At 44.2% G+C, this 19,334-nt stretch overlaps 2 protein-coding genes across 3 annotated transcripts; one reads left to right on the top strand and one right to left on the bottom strand.

Annotated features, from left to right (window-relative positions):
• The first annotated feature begins 28 nt into the window (after positions 1 to 28).
• Positions 29 to 9,646, top strand: TRIM68 (tripartite motif containing 68). 2 transcript variants are annotated; one of them, XM_070425468.1, is made up of 7 exons: positions 29 to 104; positions 2,626 to 3,108; positions 5,000 to 5,095; positions 5,824 to 6,081; positions 6,424 to 6,446; positions 6,956 to 7,056; positions 7,259 to 9,646. In XM_070425468.1, the coding sequence occupies exons 2-7, from the start codon at positions 2,683 to 2,685 to the stop codon at positions 7,807 to 7,809; spliced, it is 1,455 nt and encodes a 484-aa protein (XP_070281569.1). In that variant the 5' UTR covers positions 29 to 104; positions 2,626 to 2,682; the 3' UTR covers positions 7,810 to 9,646. The 2 variants fall into 2 exon arrangements, with proteins under 2 accessions (XP_070281569.1, XP_070281570.1); XM_070425469.1 differs by lacking the exons at positions 29 to 104; positions 2,626 to 3,108; positions 5,000 to 5,095 and adding an exon at positions 5,117 to 5,291.
• A 3,538-nt stretch (positions 9,647 to 13,184) lies between these two features.
• Positions 13,185 to 14,211, bottom strand: LOC139018174 (olfactory receptor 52I2-like). Its single transcript, XM_070426823.1, has one exon. The coding sequence runs from the start codon at positions 14,157 to 14,159 to the stop codon at positions 13,185 to 13,187; it is 975 nt and encodes a 324-aa protein (XP_070282924.1). The 5' UTR covers positions 14,160 to 14,211.
• Between the last annotated feature and the right edge of the window lie 5,123 nt (positions 14,212 to 19,334).

Here is a 19,334-nt window from a genome sequence, read left to right on the forward strand (position 1 = left end):
ATTGGCTTCGGCCCCGTGGGCGGGGCCTGAGGGCGGGCGACAGGCCGAAGAGCCGGCGAGAGGGCGAGGAGCCGGCGGCAGCGGGGACCGTCTGCCCGCGGGCGGTAAGTGCTGCGGTCCAGCCGCTTCTGACCTTGCGGACACTCGGCCGTGGGAACCTGGCAGCTCCACTTCCGGCGGTCGCCGCGGGGCGCCAGTCCGGGCTCAGGGGGGAGGTGGGGAGACAGCCGTGCCTCTGCTGAAGCCAGAGGTCCTGCCAGGTCTCCTCACTCTGCCGCTGCCCTGGGGCCCCGCCCCGCGCCCTGGGGCCTGGGGTTTCCCACCCCCGCCCCTCTGCTCGAACCCGGAAGATCGCCGCCTCCACTCACCCCTCACCCCTCTCAGGTCCCTCCTTGCAAAGCTTTTCCAAGCTCCGCCCCCTCCTTTCCAAGGTCTTCCCCAGACTGACTCCCCGCCCTGCCAAAGGCAATTTCGAAGCAATTAAATGTTTAATGAAGTTCTGTCGAACTAACTTATGTATAACAAAGAAAACAGTGAAGCAGGTTTTACATCCTAAGAGCAATACCTCTAAATCCTTTTTACAGAGGCCACCGCTTTTAACTTTTTCATGCTGAAATCTTTTTTTGGTCCTACTAAATGTAAGTAATATACTTACACCGCATTTCTTGATTTATCATTTTGCTGTTTCTTTCCCTCACTTCCCTACTCCCACCAGTTTTCCATTCTGTTTTTTTTTTTTATTCTTCTGTTGATCTTGGTAGCTTTCAATCATAGATCTCAACCTGTGTTGTGGGAGCTCTTGGTGCCCCTCTGTCTTAGGTGAGGATGTTGACACTTTTCCCACTTCCAACCTAGGATCAGCTGGACCTCAACAGTGGCATTTAATTCTTACGTATTAAAAAAAATGTTGGAGGCATTGTTCTTAGCCTTGGGGATATAGGCCTGAACAAAATTGGTGATGTCACTATCCTCTTGAAACTTCTAGTGGGCAAGTAAGACAATAACCACATCCATGTCCAGTGATGTGTCGAACAGGATCATGGAGAAGTCATTTCACGCTGGGAGAACAGCAGGAACCCAAGTGGGGTGGAATGACCAGGAAAGTCTGCAGGGGTCTGTCTGTAGGAAAGTGTGGAAGTTTCTCTCTCTGCTTGACTGGACACAGGTGCTGTTTCAAGGATGAAGAACAAGAGCTTCCTATTGGCCTGGGTGCTGGGGAGCCAGGATAGGCTCTTCAGTGGGTTAGTGATTTCATAAAACAGGTTTCAGGGTACTAGATCCCACAGTTTGGTAGTGTTAGTGGGGGGAGGGGAAGCAGGAGACAGGGAGGCCATTGAGAAGGCTGGACCACCTGCTCGCTTTTTCATTACCTCCAGAAAGACTTCCTGCACTACTCGAAACCACAGTGATGTCTCTCTCTCTTGAATTTTTATCATGCCTTGAAGCTGTAGAGGTTAGTAATTTGCCCAAGATAGAATGGTGGGGCCCAGGACCAAACATCTGTAAAATGAGAACAGTAGAATAATGGTTTCTCCTTAAGGTTGTGAAATAAGCTAGCCCATGTAAAATGCTCAGGATAGTGTAAGTGCTCAAAGAGTGCTTGCTATTATGATTAGTATATGCTCTCAATTTTCTAACAAATTATAAAAAAGCATTTTGAGTTTAGGAACTATTTCCTATGTCTAGCTGGTTTATTTATTTGAGAAAAGTTTATTCAGTCATAACTGCATTTCAGGTACTGTTTAGGTGCTGAGGATACAGCATTTACTAAGACCAACATGGCTCTTCCATGTACAGACTCTAGCTACTAACACAAACTTGCAAAGTGAAGGAGTAGATATTGACAACCGTGCCAAGAGCACGCCATTGGCTGTGTAGGTTACTTACCCATATGTGGCCCTGGCAAAAATCTCAGGTTTCTTGCTGGGGTAGTGACTTCGGTTATATGGGTTTGATTACCATCAGATGACCTTTGTTTTTATCTGCCAAGGGCTGTTGTTTTCTCTCTCCTTCTAATATTCTAGTGTCAGCATCTCCATGAATGCTGGTGTGGAGAAGGGAGCAGGGGCTTACAGGGTGTGGGGAAAGGATTGCTGGTTCTCTTGTACTTTACACTTTAGTGTGCAACACAAGAAACCAGTTGAGCATGTAGGCAATGGGTTTCTGGCATAGCCTCTTTTTGCCCCTTGAAGTATATAAGTATACATGTAAACATACCCCAGAGTGAGACTAGGGGTATTTCTGGCCTTATTTTAGGTACTGAAACATCCCATTTTTGTGACCTTATCCAAGTTCAAGAGGAATAATGCTGATTTGGAGAGCATGATTGAGGTGGGTCTCATGACCCCAGAGGAGGGTCAGAGATGACTGAATGAATGAAAAGTGAGAGTTCCCCTCATTCGCTTGCTCCAGCATCCCCGGATGGCCCTCTGTGGTGTGAGTAATGTGTCCCGGTCAGAACTTCAGTTGGGAAGGCCAGTGCTTACTAAGCAGGGTCAATAAAGGACCGAGGAAGGATGGAAAGGAAGAACTTGTTTTTCTTCCACACACGAATTTTCCCATTTATGGATCCCTTTGCTCCCCTGTTACATTTGCCTCTTACCTGTTTTCTTTTCTTCTTCTCAGCCTTCAGTACCTCCGCCTGGTTTTGTTCGTGTTCCCAGGAGAGTGTGAAAAGGAGCCATGGATCCGGCAGCACTGGTGGAAGCCGTCGTGGAAGAACTGGCCTGTCCCATCTGCATGGCCTACCTGAGGGAGCCCGTGAGCATTGACTGTGGCCACAGCTTCTGCCACACCTGTCTCGCTGGTCTCTGGGAGGTCCCAGGGGAATCCCAGAACTGGGGTTACACATGTCCCCTCTGCCGGACTCCTGTCCAACCAGGGAACCTGAGGCCTAATTGGCAGCTGGCCAATGTGGTAGAAAAAGTCTGTCTGCTAGGCCTGCACCCAGGAATGGGGCTGAAGGGTGATGTGTGTGAGCTCCATGGAGAACAGCTAAAGATGTTCTGCAAAGAGGACGGCCTGATCACATGTGAGACCTGCAGCCGGTCCTCTGAGCATGAGGCCCACAGCGTCGTGCCCATGGAGGATGTCGCCTGGGAGTACAAGGTGGGGGGCTGAGGCTAGCTACCCCAATCTCTTCTCTGCCCCTCAGTTGGCTGTGTCTAAATTAGGAACTTGACCAGCGGCCCCAGAGATAAAATGAGAACTGATTCCTTTGGTCCTCATGCCCACCGAGCCTTGGGACCTGATAGAGAGCCACATCTCCTTGCATCAATGACCTCCTTTGACTTCCTTCCCTCCCACTTCCATGCCCCATCCCTAACCCCAAAATGGCTTAATGCCTAACCAAAAGATGCTTCCTTACTGAGAATTTGAAGGAGACGCAGTCTGGTTTAGCTGGAGCTCTTGGTGCCTTGAATGAATCTGGTATGGGGTAGTCAAGGCTACAGCTATCAGAACCTGCAAACTCCTAGCAATGCCACAAATAGTCATTTGACATTGTGAGTCCCTTTAATCCCCTCATCTTATAGACAAAACTGAGGCTTAGAAATTTGAGATCATGGAAGAAACTATGGCTGAGTCATTTAGGTTTGATTTTACCTTAAGTTAGTTAAAGGAAGATCAAAGGATATGACTCGGGTCTTGCTCTTGGGCCAGTATTCTTTCTCTTCTTTCAAGCCATTTTTTTGAGGGGGGAAGGGGTGGAGGGGGAGGCTGCAGGGGGAGTCATCTCTGACATACCTGCTATTCCTTTTTTTTATCCACCCTCATTGACTTCCAGCTTCTTATACTTTCTTCAGTTGTCCATGTTGACATATCTTTACAGAATCATTATGCCAATAACTCTGTGATGCAATACTAGTCTTAATTTCTTTTCTGGACATTGAGATTAGAAGGTAAGAGTGTAAGACAAATTCCCAGAATTAGCTGTTTTTCTATGTGAGAAGAATTTCTACACAATTAAAAATATTTACTTGCTCATTTTGAGAGTATTAGAATAGAGAGGCAGTATCACATAGGCATGGAGTTACACAGCAGTGTTAAGTCCCAGCCCAACCAGTTACTAGCTGAACAGATTTGAGTATGTCTCTCTCTCTCTCAGCCTCAGTTTTCTTATCTGTACAATGGGGATAATACCAGTCTCAAGAGGTTGAGTACTGAATGTATATTTAGTACTTAAGCGTATGTGTGGCACTTGGTAACTTTTTAACAAAATGGTTAATATCATCATCAGAATACTTCATGCTTTCCAGTAGTAATGTCTTGCATGAGTGTTCTAGGATAGTGCTTCTTACCTTTAATGAGCATTTGAACCACCCCAAATTCTTGCCAAAATTCAGATTCTAATTCAGGAGGTCTGGGGTGGGACTCGAGACTCTGCATTTCTAACAAGCTTCCAAGTGGTGCTGATGCTGTCGACCCACTTGGACCACACTTTGAATAGGAAGGTTTCAGGAGACCATAGGGCAGTGATGGCAAACCTTTTGAGCTCGGCGTGCCAGCATTTTGAAAAACCCTTACTTAACTCTGGTGCCGTGTCACATATAGAAATTTTTTGATATTTGCAACCATAGTAAAACAAAGACTTATATTTTTGATATTGATTTTACATATTTAAATGCCATTTAACAAAGAAAAATCAACCAAAAAAATGAGTTCGCGTGTCACCTCTGACACGCGTGTCATAGGTTCACCATCACTGCCATAGGGTAATGTGGAAGATAAGTATAAAGAGGCATGGATAGGAAGCCCAAGGAGGTCTGGCAAGCTTGGAAACAGACATTTTCTTTCATTCCGCAGAAACTTAGAGACTGTGGGAGCTGAAATGATTCTCAGAACGAGAGCTACCTTGGATGTCATGTGGGCAGGATTCCATTCCCTCTTGGGCATCCCTTTGCTCCCAGCATTCCTTCTGGCTCATCACCTGAGGGACACTTTGTTCCCCATTACCTAGCAAGCCTCGTTATCAGCCGGCTGAGGTTTTTATCTCTTTCAGTGGAAACTCCACGAGGCTCTGGAACACCTGAGGAAAGAGCAAGAAGAGGCCTGGAAGCTGGAAGTTGGTGAGAGGAAACGAACTGCCACCTGGAAGGCAGGTTGCCGCCTGGGGAAGGAGTTTGGGTGGTTCCGGTGTTGTCCTGGAGCTGGCCCATGGTGACTTCCTCATCTCTATGAAGCAGAATGTGGGGATTGAAATCAGAGCCAGGGATCCTCATACCAGCTTCCTCCACAGGTTGTGCAGCCCTAGGCAGGCCATGGACTTCTCATTCCAGTTTCCTGATTGTGATGTAGGCATAACCTCTGGCCTAGTGCCCTCATATGTCCTCATACACACCTCACATACACTGGAAAATCACCTCTGAAATAAATTTGAGGCCGTAACTACCCAACTATCAGAACTTTAGATCAGCAGAAGGTAACACTGAACCAGTCAAAAACAACATATTGAACTGAGATAATACCAGTAAGAAGCAAAAGCATCTACCAGTGTAGTTGTTACACTGCCTTAGAGGCTCAAGTGTAATGCTCTGGTCATTATTTTGAAAATAGCATATACCATTCTGAAAATAGGAAATAGTCTAGAGCACATAGTACCAAGATAATATCCTGGGCCCTACTGGAGTCAATAAGGATAGGTAATAGGGCCCCAGAAGCATGTGAGAACAGAAGATAAGAAAAATAGTAGCCTTCATCTTGGCCTCTACAGTGCCAGGCATACAGTTGGTACCAAAACATTCCAGAGTGTGTGTGTGCGCGCACAGTCCCTGGCGGCCCTTGCATGAACAATATCGGTGCTTTTCTCCTATCCTGGCTGTGCAGATACAGGTGGAAACCCGAAAGCAGAGTATCGTGTGGGAGTTTGAGAAGTATCGGCAATTACTAAAGCACAAGCCACCGGGTCAGCAGCTGGAGGTAGAGGCAGCCTCAGCTCTCGCCAGCCTGGAGCGGGAGGAGCGGGAGACGAGACAGAAACTGGAGCTGAATCACGATGCGCTCATCCAGCAGAGCCGGGTCCTGTGCCGACTGATCGCAGAGCTGGAAGAGCGGTCTCAGAGGCCTGTCCGCTGGATGCTGCAGGTGAGTGCATCCATAGCCATCCCCCACCCCCATCCCCGCACTTCTCCTGCCCCTGCCTGGTTGGATGACCTGACCCATTGTAGGCAGGTAGGTGGGGCGGTGCTCAGGCAGCTCTGGCATCATACCAGTCCTCCTTTGGCCAAAGAGTTGAGAGTCAGCCAGTCCAGTTTAGCCTATCCTCCCCTCCTGTAGGCTTCTCCCTTCCTCCTCTGCACACCTTCTCTCCAGCCTAGCTCTGCGCCTCCCTTGCCCTTAGAGAAACCCCCTCCCAGCGCTCAGTGTCTGTGTGGTCCCTCCGAGGAACAGCAGATACTCATGTGCTGCACTTTTTTCTCCTTCTAGGGTATTCGGGAGGTCTTAAACAGGTACGTTCCCATCCTTGGAGCCCCTGGCAGACCCAGGGGGGATAGTGGGGCCTGGCCAGAAGTGGGGAAGAAACAGGGACCCATGCGGTAGAGAACCAGGGGCTGCTCCATAATCCTCTCCCTCTTTCCTTGCATTGGCCAAAGAAGCTTTATTCACCTTTCTTTTTTCTTTGTATTTAATCAAATTCATTTCAAGTGTTATCAATAAGAATCTCAGAAAAGTTATAAAATATGTGGTGTCAGATCTCTCAAGGAGGGAAAAACACTACAGATGTGTCTGTCCATTAGTCTCTAAGCTCTGACTGTGGCACACCTTTTCCTCTCCCCGTATCAGGTGAATGTTCTTTCTGTGCCACAAACCTTCCTCTCAGTCGAATAAGCATCACAGCTTTGCTTGTTGATGCTGGGGAATGGCACCTTCCTGCCAACCCCCTCTTTCCTGTACTACGGGAAGGTCCATGTGTCTGAGCTAAGACTCCTTGACCCAAGGCTTACCCCTCCTTTATTAGGAGTAAGTCTTGGAGCTTCCAGCGGCCAGAACCAGTCTCCCTGGAACTGAAGACAGATTGCCGGGTGCCGGGCCTGAGAGAGATCCTGAAGACGTATGCAGGTAATGAGTGCTGGTGGAGGTTGTGATGGGCAGTGGGAGGGGCCCCGCCCAGAAAAATAAAACCATTCAGTGTCCTCTGGATGCCTCAACTAGCCCCACTCCCACCCATCACTGAGAAATCCGGGGCTGTATTTATCAGGGAGACCTCGCCCATGGCCCCTCGCTCTGTTCCAGCATTGCCAACCAGGATCTTTTTCCCTAGCTGATGTGCGCCTTGATCCAGACACTGCTTATTCCCGCCTCATCGTGTCTGAAGACAGAAAGTGTGTGCGCTATGGAGACACCAACCAGAAACTGCCCGACAATCCTGAGAGATTCTACCGCTATAACATCGTCCTGGGCAGCCAGTGCCTCTCCTCAGGCCGGCACTACTGGGAGGTGGAGGTGGGAGACAGGTCTGAATGGGGCCTGGGAGTGTGCAAGGAAGATGTCGACCGGAAGGAGGTGGTCTATTTATCCCCCAACTATGGCTTCTGGGTGATAAGGCTGAGGAAGGGCAATGAGTACCGGGCAGGCACTGATGAATACCCCCTCCTGCCCTTGCCAGTCCCTCCTCGGCGGGTGGGTGTCTTCCTGGATTATGAGGCCCAGGACATCTCCTTCTACAACGTGACCGACAATGGCTCGCACATTTTCACTTTCCCCCACCACCCCTTTCCTGGGCGCCTCCTGCCCTACTTTAGTCCTTGCTACAGCATCGGTGCCAACAACACTGCCCCTCTGGCCATCTGCTCCCTGGAAGGAAAGGACTGAGACCCACCATCCAGCCAGAGGCCACGGAATCTCACCTCAGCCCCAGGGGTCTTACAGGGCCCCGCCCCTGACAAGGGTTCCCTGAAACTGAGCTGAGCCTAGAATTTGGGATTCCTCTGCCTGGCCCAGTGGTCTGCTGCTCCTCAGCCCGCACCTCTCTCTAAACCACTCGTGAAGGAGGTGAGGCGCAGTCACATGAGCATTGTCCCTGTGAGGGAAGCGTGACAGGGCTGACGGTGAAGATCCCAGTGACTCTCACAAGGACGACTTGTCCTTTCTGTAGCTCAGGCCCCTCTTTTTCAGTCCCTGTTGGTGCCATAACTAAGTCACGAAGGACAATGAAGTAGATCCAACCTTCTGGAAACCTGTTGGCAAAGAATCCTGCTCACATCCAGAGTTGGCTGTTCTGCTGAGGCCAGTCGGGGGAGGCCTCCCCTAGGTTTGCTGCCGATGAGCAAAATGTTTGAGCCCTGCTCTCCGACCTGCAAACTAGAGGCATTCATTGCAGATCGTCTAGACCACTCCCGTGGCCATCCCTCAGCACGAGCTGGGCACACCACTGTCTCAGACTCCAGGGAGACCTGTGTCCTGGCCCTGCCCTTCTCTGAGTGGCAGGATCAGAAAACCTGTGAGCCTTGTTTTTAGTTTCACTTTATGGATAAGAAAACTGAGATGGCCTTAATAGAGCAAGTTATTTCTCACAAAGCTGTTGAAAAAAGATTGTAGAGATTTTAACGTATTTCTCACATTCGAAGGAAACAAGATTGGCAAGACTCGCTTCTCAGGTCACATGTCTGCATGTCATTCATTACATTTGGGTCTGAAACTTCCCACCCGATTGAAAGATTTTTCAGCCTCTGGAGAAATGGGTGGAGTGGCTGTATACTCTCCTACCTCACAGGGTTGTTGTGAGGATCTCAGATCCATCCCATACTTGTGTTCCTTTCTCAGGGACAGAGGAAGGCAAGTTGAGAATATTGCCCATGTTACCTTCCTATCTCACATTCTCGGCCAGCATCTGACAGCAGGGCCTCTGTCTCAGGGCCTCACCTCACAGTCCAGAGCCCTTTAGACAGAACGTGGCCCTACCAGGGCAAACTCTGGGCTACTGTAATATACTGTGTATCTGTTGTACGTTTGTCTTGTTTGGATTAGAATTGGGACTGTGACTGCAGGATAGAGACAAGATAATTTAAAATGAAAAACAAAATGCCCAGGAAAAAGACTCACTCGCCCACAAGCTAGTTGAGCTAAAGTTTAGATCTTTTTGTGTCACAAAGGGAGTCTGAATCGTTCTGGTAACTACATCATATTCTCCCTGCCTATTTCTTCTCTAAATCTGTGGCAGAAGGAGAAATAGGAGGCGGTGTGAGGGAAAGAGTAGGACTAGGCACAGAAAGCCAGTTTGGGAGCCGTATATATAGTGAAGGGGAACTTAAGACTGTGTATCTGTGCTATTGACACATGAGTGATTGCTGTGTGTGGCTAAAGTAACTCACTGCAGGCCTTAAGAGTGTGATGTGGGAAGGTTGTGTCAAGAAATGAACTGCAAGACTAGCATGAAGAGTTCATGGCTTTGCCTATTGTGAGGGGCTGTAACATATACATCACATATCGTCACCATGACTTAAGACACAACTTCTGATGTACTTTAGACGTGAAGGTAGTGATGTTGGGGTAGGAATGAGCAGCAAAGAAGATACTAGGTGGTGTATGGACAGAGGCAAAGTTACTCCTGTAATAAATAATAGCAAAAACTGTCTTTCTACTTGAATTGTTAATAAATGAAAGAGGTAAAAAAGGCCAAAATGGAAAAATAAACTCATTCTGCCCACCACGCTTCCAAGTCACTTCTTAAGCATTAGCAGAAGGGGAATGGACTATTAAGCCACCCAACCTGGTCTTGGCAAAGTGCTGAGCTGACCTAAAGTAGAGGGGCTCTGTGTCTTTTTGTGGGGGACACTCAAAGTGGTCCAGAAGGGGAAGCGGCAGGTAGGCAAGTAGCCATGTGGAGGGTAGAGTGCCTGGGGAATTGTTTACAGACTTGATAGATCTGTAGGAAGTGCTTCCCATTAGATGTCCATAGACACTTAGCAAAAGAGGCTAGGGAAAAGTCAATATTGTTCTTTTACTGTTTTATTAGGACAATCCTTGGAAGGGTCAGAGAAAAGTTGATCAATTCATTCAAACCTAGAATGAACTAAGGAGTGGGATGGCTTAATTTGTTATGTACTATTTGGGGGCGTTGGGTTTTTGTTTTTGTTTTTCATTTATAAGCTGATTTTGGAGCTATGATTGCTTGTTAGAAGAATTACAGGTTAAATGATGTCATACCGTTTATTTCATATTTTCTGATTATTAAGACCAGGCAAGAAGATTGGAGTTTTTAAGCATATGAAAACCCTTTTCTTTAGGGTATTGATGTGCACTTATCTTCTAAGAACCCCATGAAGACAAGACCTTATTTGTCTGATTCACCATTGTACCCTCCATGTAGCAGTGTGTGTGTGTGTGTGTGTGTGTGTGTGTGTGTGTGTATGTGTTTTGATAAACAAGTGAGGGAACTTTCTATCTTATTCCTAGAATCAAAGCAAAAATAAGCTCCCCTTGTCTCAAAACTAGATGATATTTAGTTTTAATCTTATTCAAAAACTAATTTGATGAATAATTATAAAAGTGTTCTGGAAGGGGAAGAGGCAGATAGCCATGTGGGGAGGGTAGAGTGCCTGCATATCCCCTGAAAATGTCTACCCTGGCACCTCCAATTTGATGTGATAATTCACCACAAGGCAGGGTTCAGGCATGAGATTTGCCTATTTTTGTTTTACTGACAGAAACCAAGGGGTGCAGTGCCTGAGCCTTGAAGGGAAAGGCTACTAAAAGGGTGAAGTGCTTGAGTTCTGCAAAAGGAAGAGACAGAGGGCAAATCAGGTTTACAACTCACAGGAAATTTAGTCTACCTTTTTTCAAGCAGGATTGGTTGTACTGTCTTAAACATTGAGAGTCTGCTGTGAATCACAGGCACCAGTTAAATGAGCACACACTGCTTCATGTGATAGGGTAGGAGTTGTAACTGAATGTATTGGGGAAAGCATGGGATTTTCTGTTGGGGGAATAGCCATAGAAGGGAACCAGTCCACTTTGGAAAGGATATAGTTCAGTAAAGAGTTGAGTGCCAACAGTGGATCCCAGTTTCAGGGAATACTAATGTGAATGAAACAAAGCTGCAGGGTAGGCTTCTAAAGGAAATGCTATGAAGACATTTCTGGTTTGGGTGCAAGCTAGACTGTGCCTTGTTTCTTTCTATCAGATACAGTCAATTCTTTGGTTTGTTTATGAAGAAAGAATAGTGTGACTTTTCAAAATAGAAATCTTATCAAATATGCTTAACTACCTCATCTTGAGTTGTTTTTATATTACGGGTTTGCAAGAGGAGGAGAATTTCTTTTTACTACTCTGGGAGCTCAATGCATCATCAGATTTTTAAAATAGATTTTATTGATTTTTTTTTTTTAACAGAGAGGGAGTGAGAGGGATAGAGAGTTAGAAACATTGATGAGAGACAAACATCGATCAGCTGCCTCCTGCACACCCCCTACTGGGGATGTGCCCACAACCGAGGTACATGCCCTTGACTGGAATCGAACCTGGAACCTTTCAGTCTGCAGGCCGATGCTCTATCCACTGAGCCAAACTGGTTAGGGCCATTATCAGATTTTTAGAGGCTGATTTCTGCTCCACTAGTATTCAGAAACAGAATATATCCTAGTAGACAGACAAGTCCGATGTTAGCAAAAGGTATGTATACAGCATGTCTGTTTGGAAGAATTATCACATGAATGATCATTATACTGCAGTTCTAATAGTACCTAAAATTATTGAGTTAGAAATCTATTGTGTAGTCGTGGCCAGTTGGCTCAGTTGGTTAGAGCATCATCCAATACACCAAGATTGTAGGTTCCATCCCCAGTTAGGATACATACAAGATACAAGAAAAAAACCATGAATGCATAGATAAGTAGAACAACAAAACAATGTTTCTCTCTCCCTCCCTCTGTCTCTAAGTTCAAATAATTTTTTTAAAAGAGATCTATTGGGTATATATTTTAAATATATACAACATGTTACTCTTATGTGCTATCCTTTATTTTAATACCCTCTATAAATTATCATTGGTTCTCCCATCAGTAGAAAGGAGATATAATATTTAGATACAATTGTTATCAACACTATTAGGAAATTATCTTTTATTAAGATTTTCAAATGTATCAGAGTTAAATATATGTACTCCTACATATGAAACTTTTTTTTTTAGCTTATACTGATCATTCACTTTAAGACTTTCTGAAAAGGTAAAATATAAAAACAAGTACCTGGTGAGCTGGAGAAGAGTAGTAACATTTCAGCTTTATTATTAATATTGCTATTGTTTTCTATTAACCTTTTCATCCCAGAGCACACCTCCTGAGAGGTGTTCAAAAGAAGAAAGACCTTTTATATTTGATTCCTCTCCTCTGTGTCTACAGTTAAGTTACACAAGCAGGACTGGGAAGAAAGTGAAAGATGTCCAAAACAGAACTCACATTGCCTTGGTCTCTGTTGCTTAAAAATAAAAAGCTTATGATTATGTTAAGCTGGCTCCAACTAGCTTAACAGTGGGGATGTAGTAAAATGATATAGCAGGATCTTACAGGACTTAATTATAAAGGTATATTCAAGTATCCAAAATGAATTGAAACCAGAGAACCAGAGACTCAGTTTCTTCATCCCATCTTATAGATCTGCTGCTTCTGCTATGGAGCAGATTTCTCTTTCCAAGTTCATGTGTTAGAAAAATGGCCACCATCAGTGATCCCAAGTTTACATCTGAGATAAATTGGAATCCATTTTTATTGGAGAAGGACTCTAGACCAGGGGTGGGCACATGGCCCAAGTTGAATGGATTCATCAATGGGCCAGAAGACAGAGTCATATTAATAGCTGCTTCCATATAATCACATGAGGAAATGAACAATTCTGATCAAATGAGCCAGGTGTGGGGAGGCCAAACAGTTGGCTTCTTTTGCAGAGCTACTGGTAGGATATTAAGTTGGAAATATGGGTCAGAAGCTAAGAAAAGAAAAACCCTAAATCTATTTTTCTGCCCAAATTTGTCTCTAATTCAGATACCAGTTGATTGAAACCATTAAACATGTTGTCAAAAAAAAGTAACCATTTTATTCACATTCTTGCTAGAAATTGAAAAGTTACACAAGGATATTCTTTACAGTTTCATCTTAGAACTCCTATGGCACCAGATGAACCAAACCATCTCCTCAGATCTCTAAGACATATTTGAAGTAGGCTAGAATGCTCAAGACCTGAATAGACTGTGTTCATGAACTCAGATTGCAGTGGTCGAAGAGACAATGCATCAGCAAACTCCATATTTGCTCCCGTATTTGTTTGGTCCTCAGACCATAGATAATGGGGTTTAAAGCAGGTGGGATGACCACATATAAGTCAGCTAGCAGCACTTGGGTGTGCAAAGGCACTATGTCCTGCCCTAGCCAGGCCACGTAGATGGATGCCATCCCAGGTAGGTAGTACAGAGCCATAACCACCGCATGGGAGCCACACGTGCTTAATGCTTTCACCTGAGCATTCTTTGAGGAGAGATTGAAGACTGCCTGGAGAATCAGAGCATAAGAAGCAGCAATGAAGGCCACATCGGAGCCCACGATAATGGAAGAACCAATCAGACTATAAAGGCTACTGGACGTGGTGTCTGTGCATGCTAACTTGGCCACAGCCATGTGCTCACAGTAGGAATGGAGAACCATGTTGGAGCCACAGAAAGGTAGATGACTCACCATATAACTTAATGGAGTCATGAATATGACAGCTCTGATGGTGATGGTCATACTCATTCCCAGCATCACTTGAGGCGTGAGAATACGCTTATAGTGTAGAGGCTTACAGATGGCTACATAGCGGTCAAAAGCCATGACCAGCAGCAGCCCTGTCTCTATAGCTGTGGTTCCATGGATAAAATACATCTGAGTGAAACAAGCATTGAAGCTGATGGAGCTGCCTCCTGAGGAGAAGATGCTCACCATCTTGGGCACCACAGAAGATGCCATAACAATGTCCACAGCAGCCAGAACACAGAGGAAGCAGAACATGGGCTCTTGTAGAGTGGAATCCATCCAGATTATGGTCAAGATGAGGGTGTTTCCTAACAGGGCTATGATATACATGGCACTCATCGAGATAGCTAGCCAAAGATGTGAAGATTGCAAACCTGGGATACCCACAAGGAAGAAGGTGGCAGGGGTTTCCGTTGTGTGGTTGTAGGGTGTCCCCAGCATCACAGATGAGACTGTTTTCCTGTTAATGCATAAAATGATGTAAGAAAAGGATGCAATCCTCTGAGATTTACTCCTAGCTGTGGTGTTAAGAAAGCCTGGTGGTATTGTCAGCTCAGAACTAGAAAACTTACATCTGATAAAGTTATCTTGCCCCACCTCCCATCCACCTCATTATTCATCATTCAAAGATTGACTGATGGGTTACCTCCTTTGGAAGTCTCTTGGGCTCTACTTCCTCCGCCATTCCATGTCAAAGCTAAATTATGTACCTTCTGAGCTTTCATGGAATCTCACAGGGACCTCTGAGGGACCTAAATTAACAATTCCAATGCTCTACCCTTGACTTTATTGTATTCAATCATATGTGCCTTGGTCATGGACTTATACCTTATACCAAGTTTGTGATACATGGCTGTGGTGTGCAAGTCCATTAAAAGAAGATATGTGTGCTCGTTATAGCAAACAGATGAATGAATGAGAAATCAGAAGTTTTTTATCTTTGTGTGTTCAGTTCCTGATATTTAATATTTTTGAATGAAACAATGAACTTCCTGATATTGAACATGTCATATTTTGTATCCCCAGTATAGTGCTATACAAAAGATGAATGAAACATCCTTCTGGTTAAAAAAATGAATTGGTGAATTCACATCAAGGTCATAAGGAAACAACATAATTTTTCATAGGAGATGATAAACTATCTGGAAATATTTATAATCCTTACCTTTTCTTTACTTCAGCCTGGATGTCCTCGTTGAGCTAGGTTCATTTAATAGATTAAATAACTGCAAATAAAACTTCAGGGCTCCTTTGTAGATGCCCCCCCAATAGGTTTTTATGATTCTTCAATATAAATAACTTTCGTGATTTATAAGCTACAAAGACATTCCAAATTACAATAAAGCTTTATTATTTTAGAATTTGGGGGATATGATTGCAAACCATGGTCTTTATTGAACTGGACAAACCACCACTAACAACAACAAAGCCTAAACATAAGAGATGCCTTATAATGGAATAGACTGAATAAAGTAATAAGCTCTGCTTCATGGTCAGATTAAAAGAACCTTGAGGTGCCCTGGCTGATTTGACTTGGTGGATTGAGTGTTGGCCTACAGACTGAGGTGTTCTGGGTTTGATTTCGGTCAGGCGCACATGCCCGGGTTGTGGGCTCAATCCCCAGTGTAGGAGGCAGCCAGTCAATGATTCTCTCTTATCATTGATGTTTCTATCTCTCCTCCCTTCCTCTCTGAAATTAATAAAAATATATTTAAGTAAACAAAACAAAAACAAAAAACCTTGATGTGTATAGTCACTGAAATAGACATCTTCAGTGATAGATCATGAGAAGACAAAGGAAAGCTTTTTGATATAGAATGGAAGTGAAGAGCTGTCAGGTTATCAGAAATTATTCAGGTTATCCTTAAGACTGCTGTGTGTTTTCTGGATGCCACACACTCAGAATTGAGCATCACTGCTTAGAGGGCTGGAAAAGAGCCTGAGGAACCTTCTACCCACCCCCGACCCCCGACACCTGCCTCTGAGCCAGGATCTCCAGGACCTCCCTCTCCTGGATGGCTGCCCTGTACAAATCTACCTTTCTTCTTCTGTGCACTGCTCATCCCTCCTCTCGGCACTCTGGCAAATTCTAGCTGGTCATATTTTTCATTCCTTTGAGGCTTTTATTTTCCTCAAAAATTTTTCTTCTGAATTAATTCTGCTAAGAGGTTCATATATTTTATTAGTCTTTTTAAATGATAGGACATTTGGTTTGTTGGTCATATTTTTTTTTATTTCACTCTTCAATCTATTGTTACTGAGAAGTTTCTTCTAAGATCAACAATGATCTCCATCCATGCCCAGTTGCCAATCTACTGATTTCTTTTCATTTTTTAAATTTTACCTGACCTATCCAAAACATTTCCCATTACTGCCTACTCCTTCAATTTTTTTTTTAATTTTACATGCTGTAAAATGCACAAATCTCAGGTATGCAGCTTTATAATGTTTTATAAAGTGAACACACATGACCACTACCCAGAGCAAGATATAGACACAGTTGCTTCCTGGTTGTTAAGATGGTCTCCAGAAAGCTCTGATCAAGAGTTCTCTTAAGACACTTCCAACCCAGAACCAGCCTCTGCCTTCAGCCCTGCCGTGACATTCACATAAAAACCTGGAAGGCCAATCACTGAAGAAAAGCTTAGATAAGTCACTGAACTCCAATAAAAGAATCATAGGAGATGTGAGGATTTTTCATCAAAGGATGGGAAATATACAATCTAAAGTAAAATTGTTTAAAAGTAAAGGCAGTAATGCATATTACAGAGCCTTTGTGTTTATGCCTCCCCTCTACAACCAAATAAAGATACTCCCAATCAGGCCTACTGCTCTGTTTCTTTCCTTATAATTCCTGTGGTCTCTGAAAACTGTCTCTCCATTATACCATGGTGGAACTTACCCCTTTCTCTCTCAGCTTTGAACCAAAATTGTCATATGTCCCCTGCTCTCTCCCTCTCTCCCATCCTCTCGTCATTTCCAGAAGGTGATCTTGACATCACAAGTACCCACCCGACTTGCCCAGACCTTTAAATGGAGTGGAAGGCTTATCTCTCCTTTCCAGGGTGACACTGGCTTTCAGACTCATCAGCCCATCACCCAGTCCCAGGTCAATTACCCACATCCCTGGAGTTTTCTCTATTCAACGTCCTCTGATGTGTCCACGTCTTTTACTCAAAAGAATGAAGATTTATACAGGATCCTTCAGGGGGAGCTGAAATAGCAGCTTAAGATGAAACATGAAAAACAGAGAGTCATGGTGAGAAGTATTGCCACTTTCAAAGATGTCCCGCTGGGAGCCTTCTTTCCTCTTTAGGTTTTCTATCATCCTGCTTTTTCCATGGACACCCCAGCTCCCCTTGGCCTTTGCCCAACAGCCAAACACTGTAACTCCTCCAGAGACGGGCTTTTCTCTGTGCTCTGGCCCCTGAGGTTTTCCAGATTGCAGGAAGAGGCAAATGCTTAGTGGATAAAGAATCTCTGTTTCTTCAAGTCCTCAGGGGGTACCTCAGAGTGAGAAGAATGTAGAGTGCATCCTGAAAAGAAAAGGAAACACCTAGATTAGTTAGATTTGTGAAAGCCTGATATGTGCCAAGCACCTTGCTAAAGGCTTTTCCCAAAGATGATCTCATTCAATTGTCATAACCCTCTAGAGTAGCTGCCATTATTACATCTTCATTTTATAGATGAAATTGGGGGACAGAGAAGGTCACAAAGCTAGTAAGCCAGAGTCAGGATTCGAATTCTAGCAATCATAATTCATTTCGTTGTTGTAGAACTCTTCAGACTGATAGTATACTTCATCTCTCAAAGTCCACCCCATTGTTCAGTCCAGTTCCTCAGTCCTGCCTGGGGCCTTGAGGTAGGCTTCACTGTTTCAATATTTCTCATGACTCTCTGTTATAAAGTCCTATTCGAATAAATAAGGAAAATAGAGTGTAAGGGGATCAAGGAAGATAAGCTTTTCCAACTAAGGGAAGGGCAAAGATACGAAAAGACAAAATATTCTCCAGAGAATAAACCAGAGAAGGTAGAGTTGTAAGGTAAGTACTTGAAAAAGAATGAAAATAAATGAGGCCAGGAAATAAATGAGGTGCATGGTTCATATTTTAAAGGTCATGACTTCTGCCTGGGCAGCATCACAGTGCAGAAATAAAGTGAAGAGAAAGAAGGCAACAAGCACAAGATATAAAATTAATTTTATAATGGCAAAGGATATAGAGACATATGGAAATATGAAAAATCAGGAGTTGATGCTACCTGCTCCCAGTGCCCCAGGTCCTCAGGGGAGACATAGTTACTAGTGATAGTAATTGGTGAGAGGCCTTTGTTTCCTTTGGGGGGGGTGGGGAAATGCTTCATGTCTTCCTCAACCTGACCCATCACATTCCTAAAAATGGAGGTGGGTGATTGAAGTCCAATTTACTAGGCTTATCATCTATTAGAAGGTCCAGTCTTCAAACTTGTGGGAGAACTAGTCCCCAAAACTGCTGTACTTAAATGTTCAAACTCTTTAGGATAATTCAGAGAACAGGCCAGAGCGTAAGCATAAATAAACAACAATGTGGAACATTGATAGGAAAAGTGGGCAATCAGATGAAGGCAAAGGAGGTGCCACCTAAATAGCCCGAGCATGATGTGAGGCTAAACTGTGACAGTGTCAGTGGGACAGATGGACCACTTCCCCCTGGGATTCAACCTGCCTCTTGCTAAGGCATTAATGGCAAGAGTGGATCCTCATGAACAGGGTGTGGCCTTAAACTCACCACACCCAATACCATGGCTGAAGGGTTTCAAGAGGAAGAAGAAGCATTCCCAAAAGGGTGGCAACTCCAGATAACAGAACAATGATACAGAGAAAAGGTATTCTCTATAGAAGCATGGGCTTTCAACATCTTTGATTTCCCACCCTTTGGAATATAATAAGAAAGATTAAATATAATAAGACCAAAGCTTTATTCGAACATGCCACCTAGGCATAAGGGCCAGTGTCAGTCTTGTATGTAGGTGTGTTTGCATTTGTACATAAATGTACATGCAAGTGTTGACACACATCCACTTTCAATCACACAGCCCTTTTCGCTTGAGCTACTTTTCATTAGGACTCCAGGGAAGTATTTCACTTTGTGCCACGAGGACCCAGCCACAATACCACCCAATGAAAACAGTCTACAAGATTTCAGTTGCTTCTTCACAAAAAGTGTCTCTTTATTATAAAAGACGGCCAAATTTTCCATTCGACAGAATAATTCTCCTTAGAGTTGGGTCAGTGTAACAAGTCTCTTGAGGTCAGGATTTAGATAGAGACACATCAATTTCTTACGATCTTTGGCTTTCTGTCATGAGATTCTTTACTTCCAGCTCCCTACATGCATCCTTCTTTAAGGTATCCATTGCTAGAAAACTAACCAATAAATACAAACAACATTTAAGTGAGCATTTAATTTGACTTTCCAAATTTATGTTTCTCATATATTTATTTTATATTTGAATGAAAAGCAGCACTAAAAAATGAGAAGTGAATGTTCACATTACATCTCATTAAATTTTACTTATATTTTAGTCTTAATATTGAGTATATTTTAAAATTATGGCTTCTATTACATCTGTTCCATG

This window comes from Myotis yumanensis, unplaced genomic scaffold (assembly GCF_028538775.1).
Source record: "Myotis yumanensis isolate MYYU_CA2020_CCGP unplaced genomic scaffold, mMyoYum1.0.hap1 SCAF_10, whole genome shotgun sequence".
Lineage (NCBI taxonomy): Eukaryota > Metazoa > Chordata > Mammalia > Chiroptera > Vespertilionidae > Myotis > Myotis yumanensis.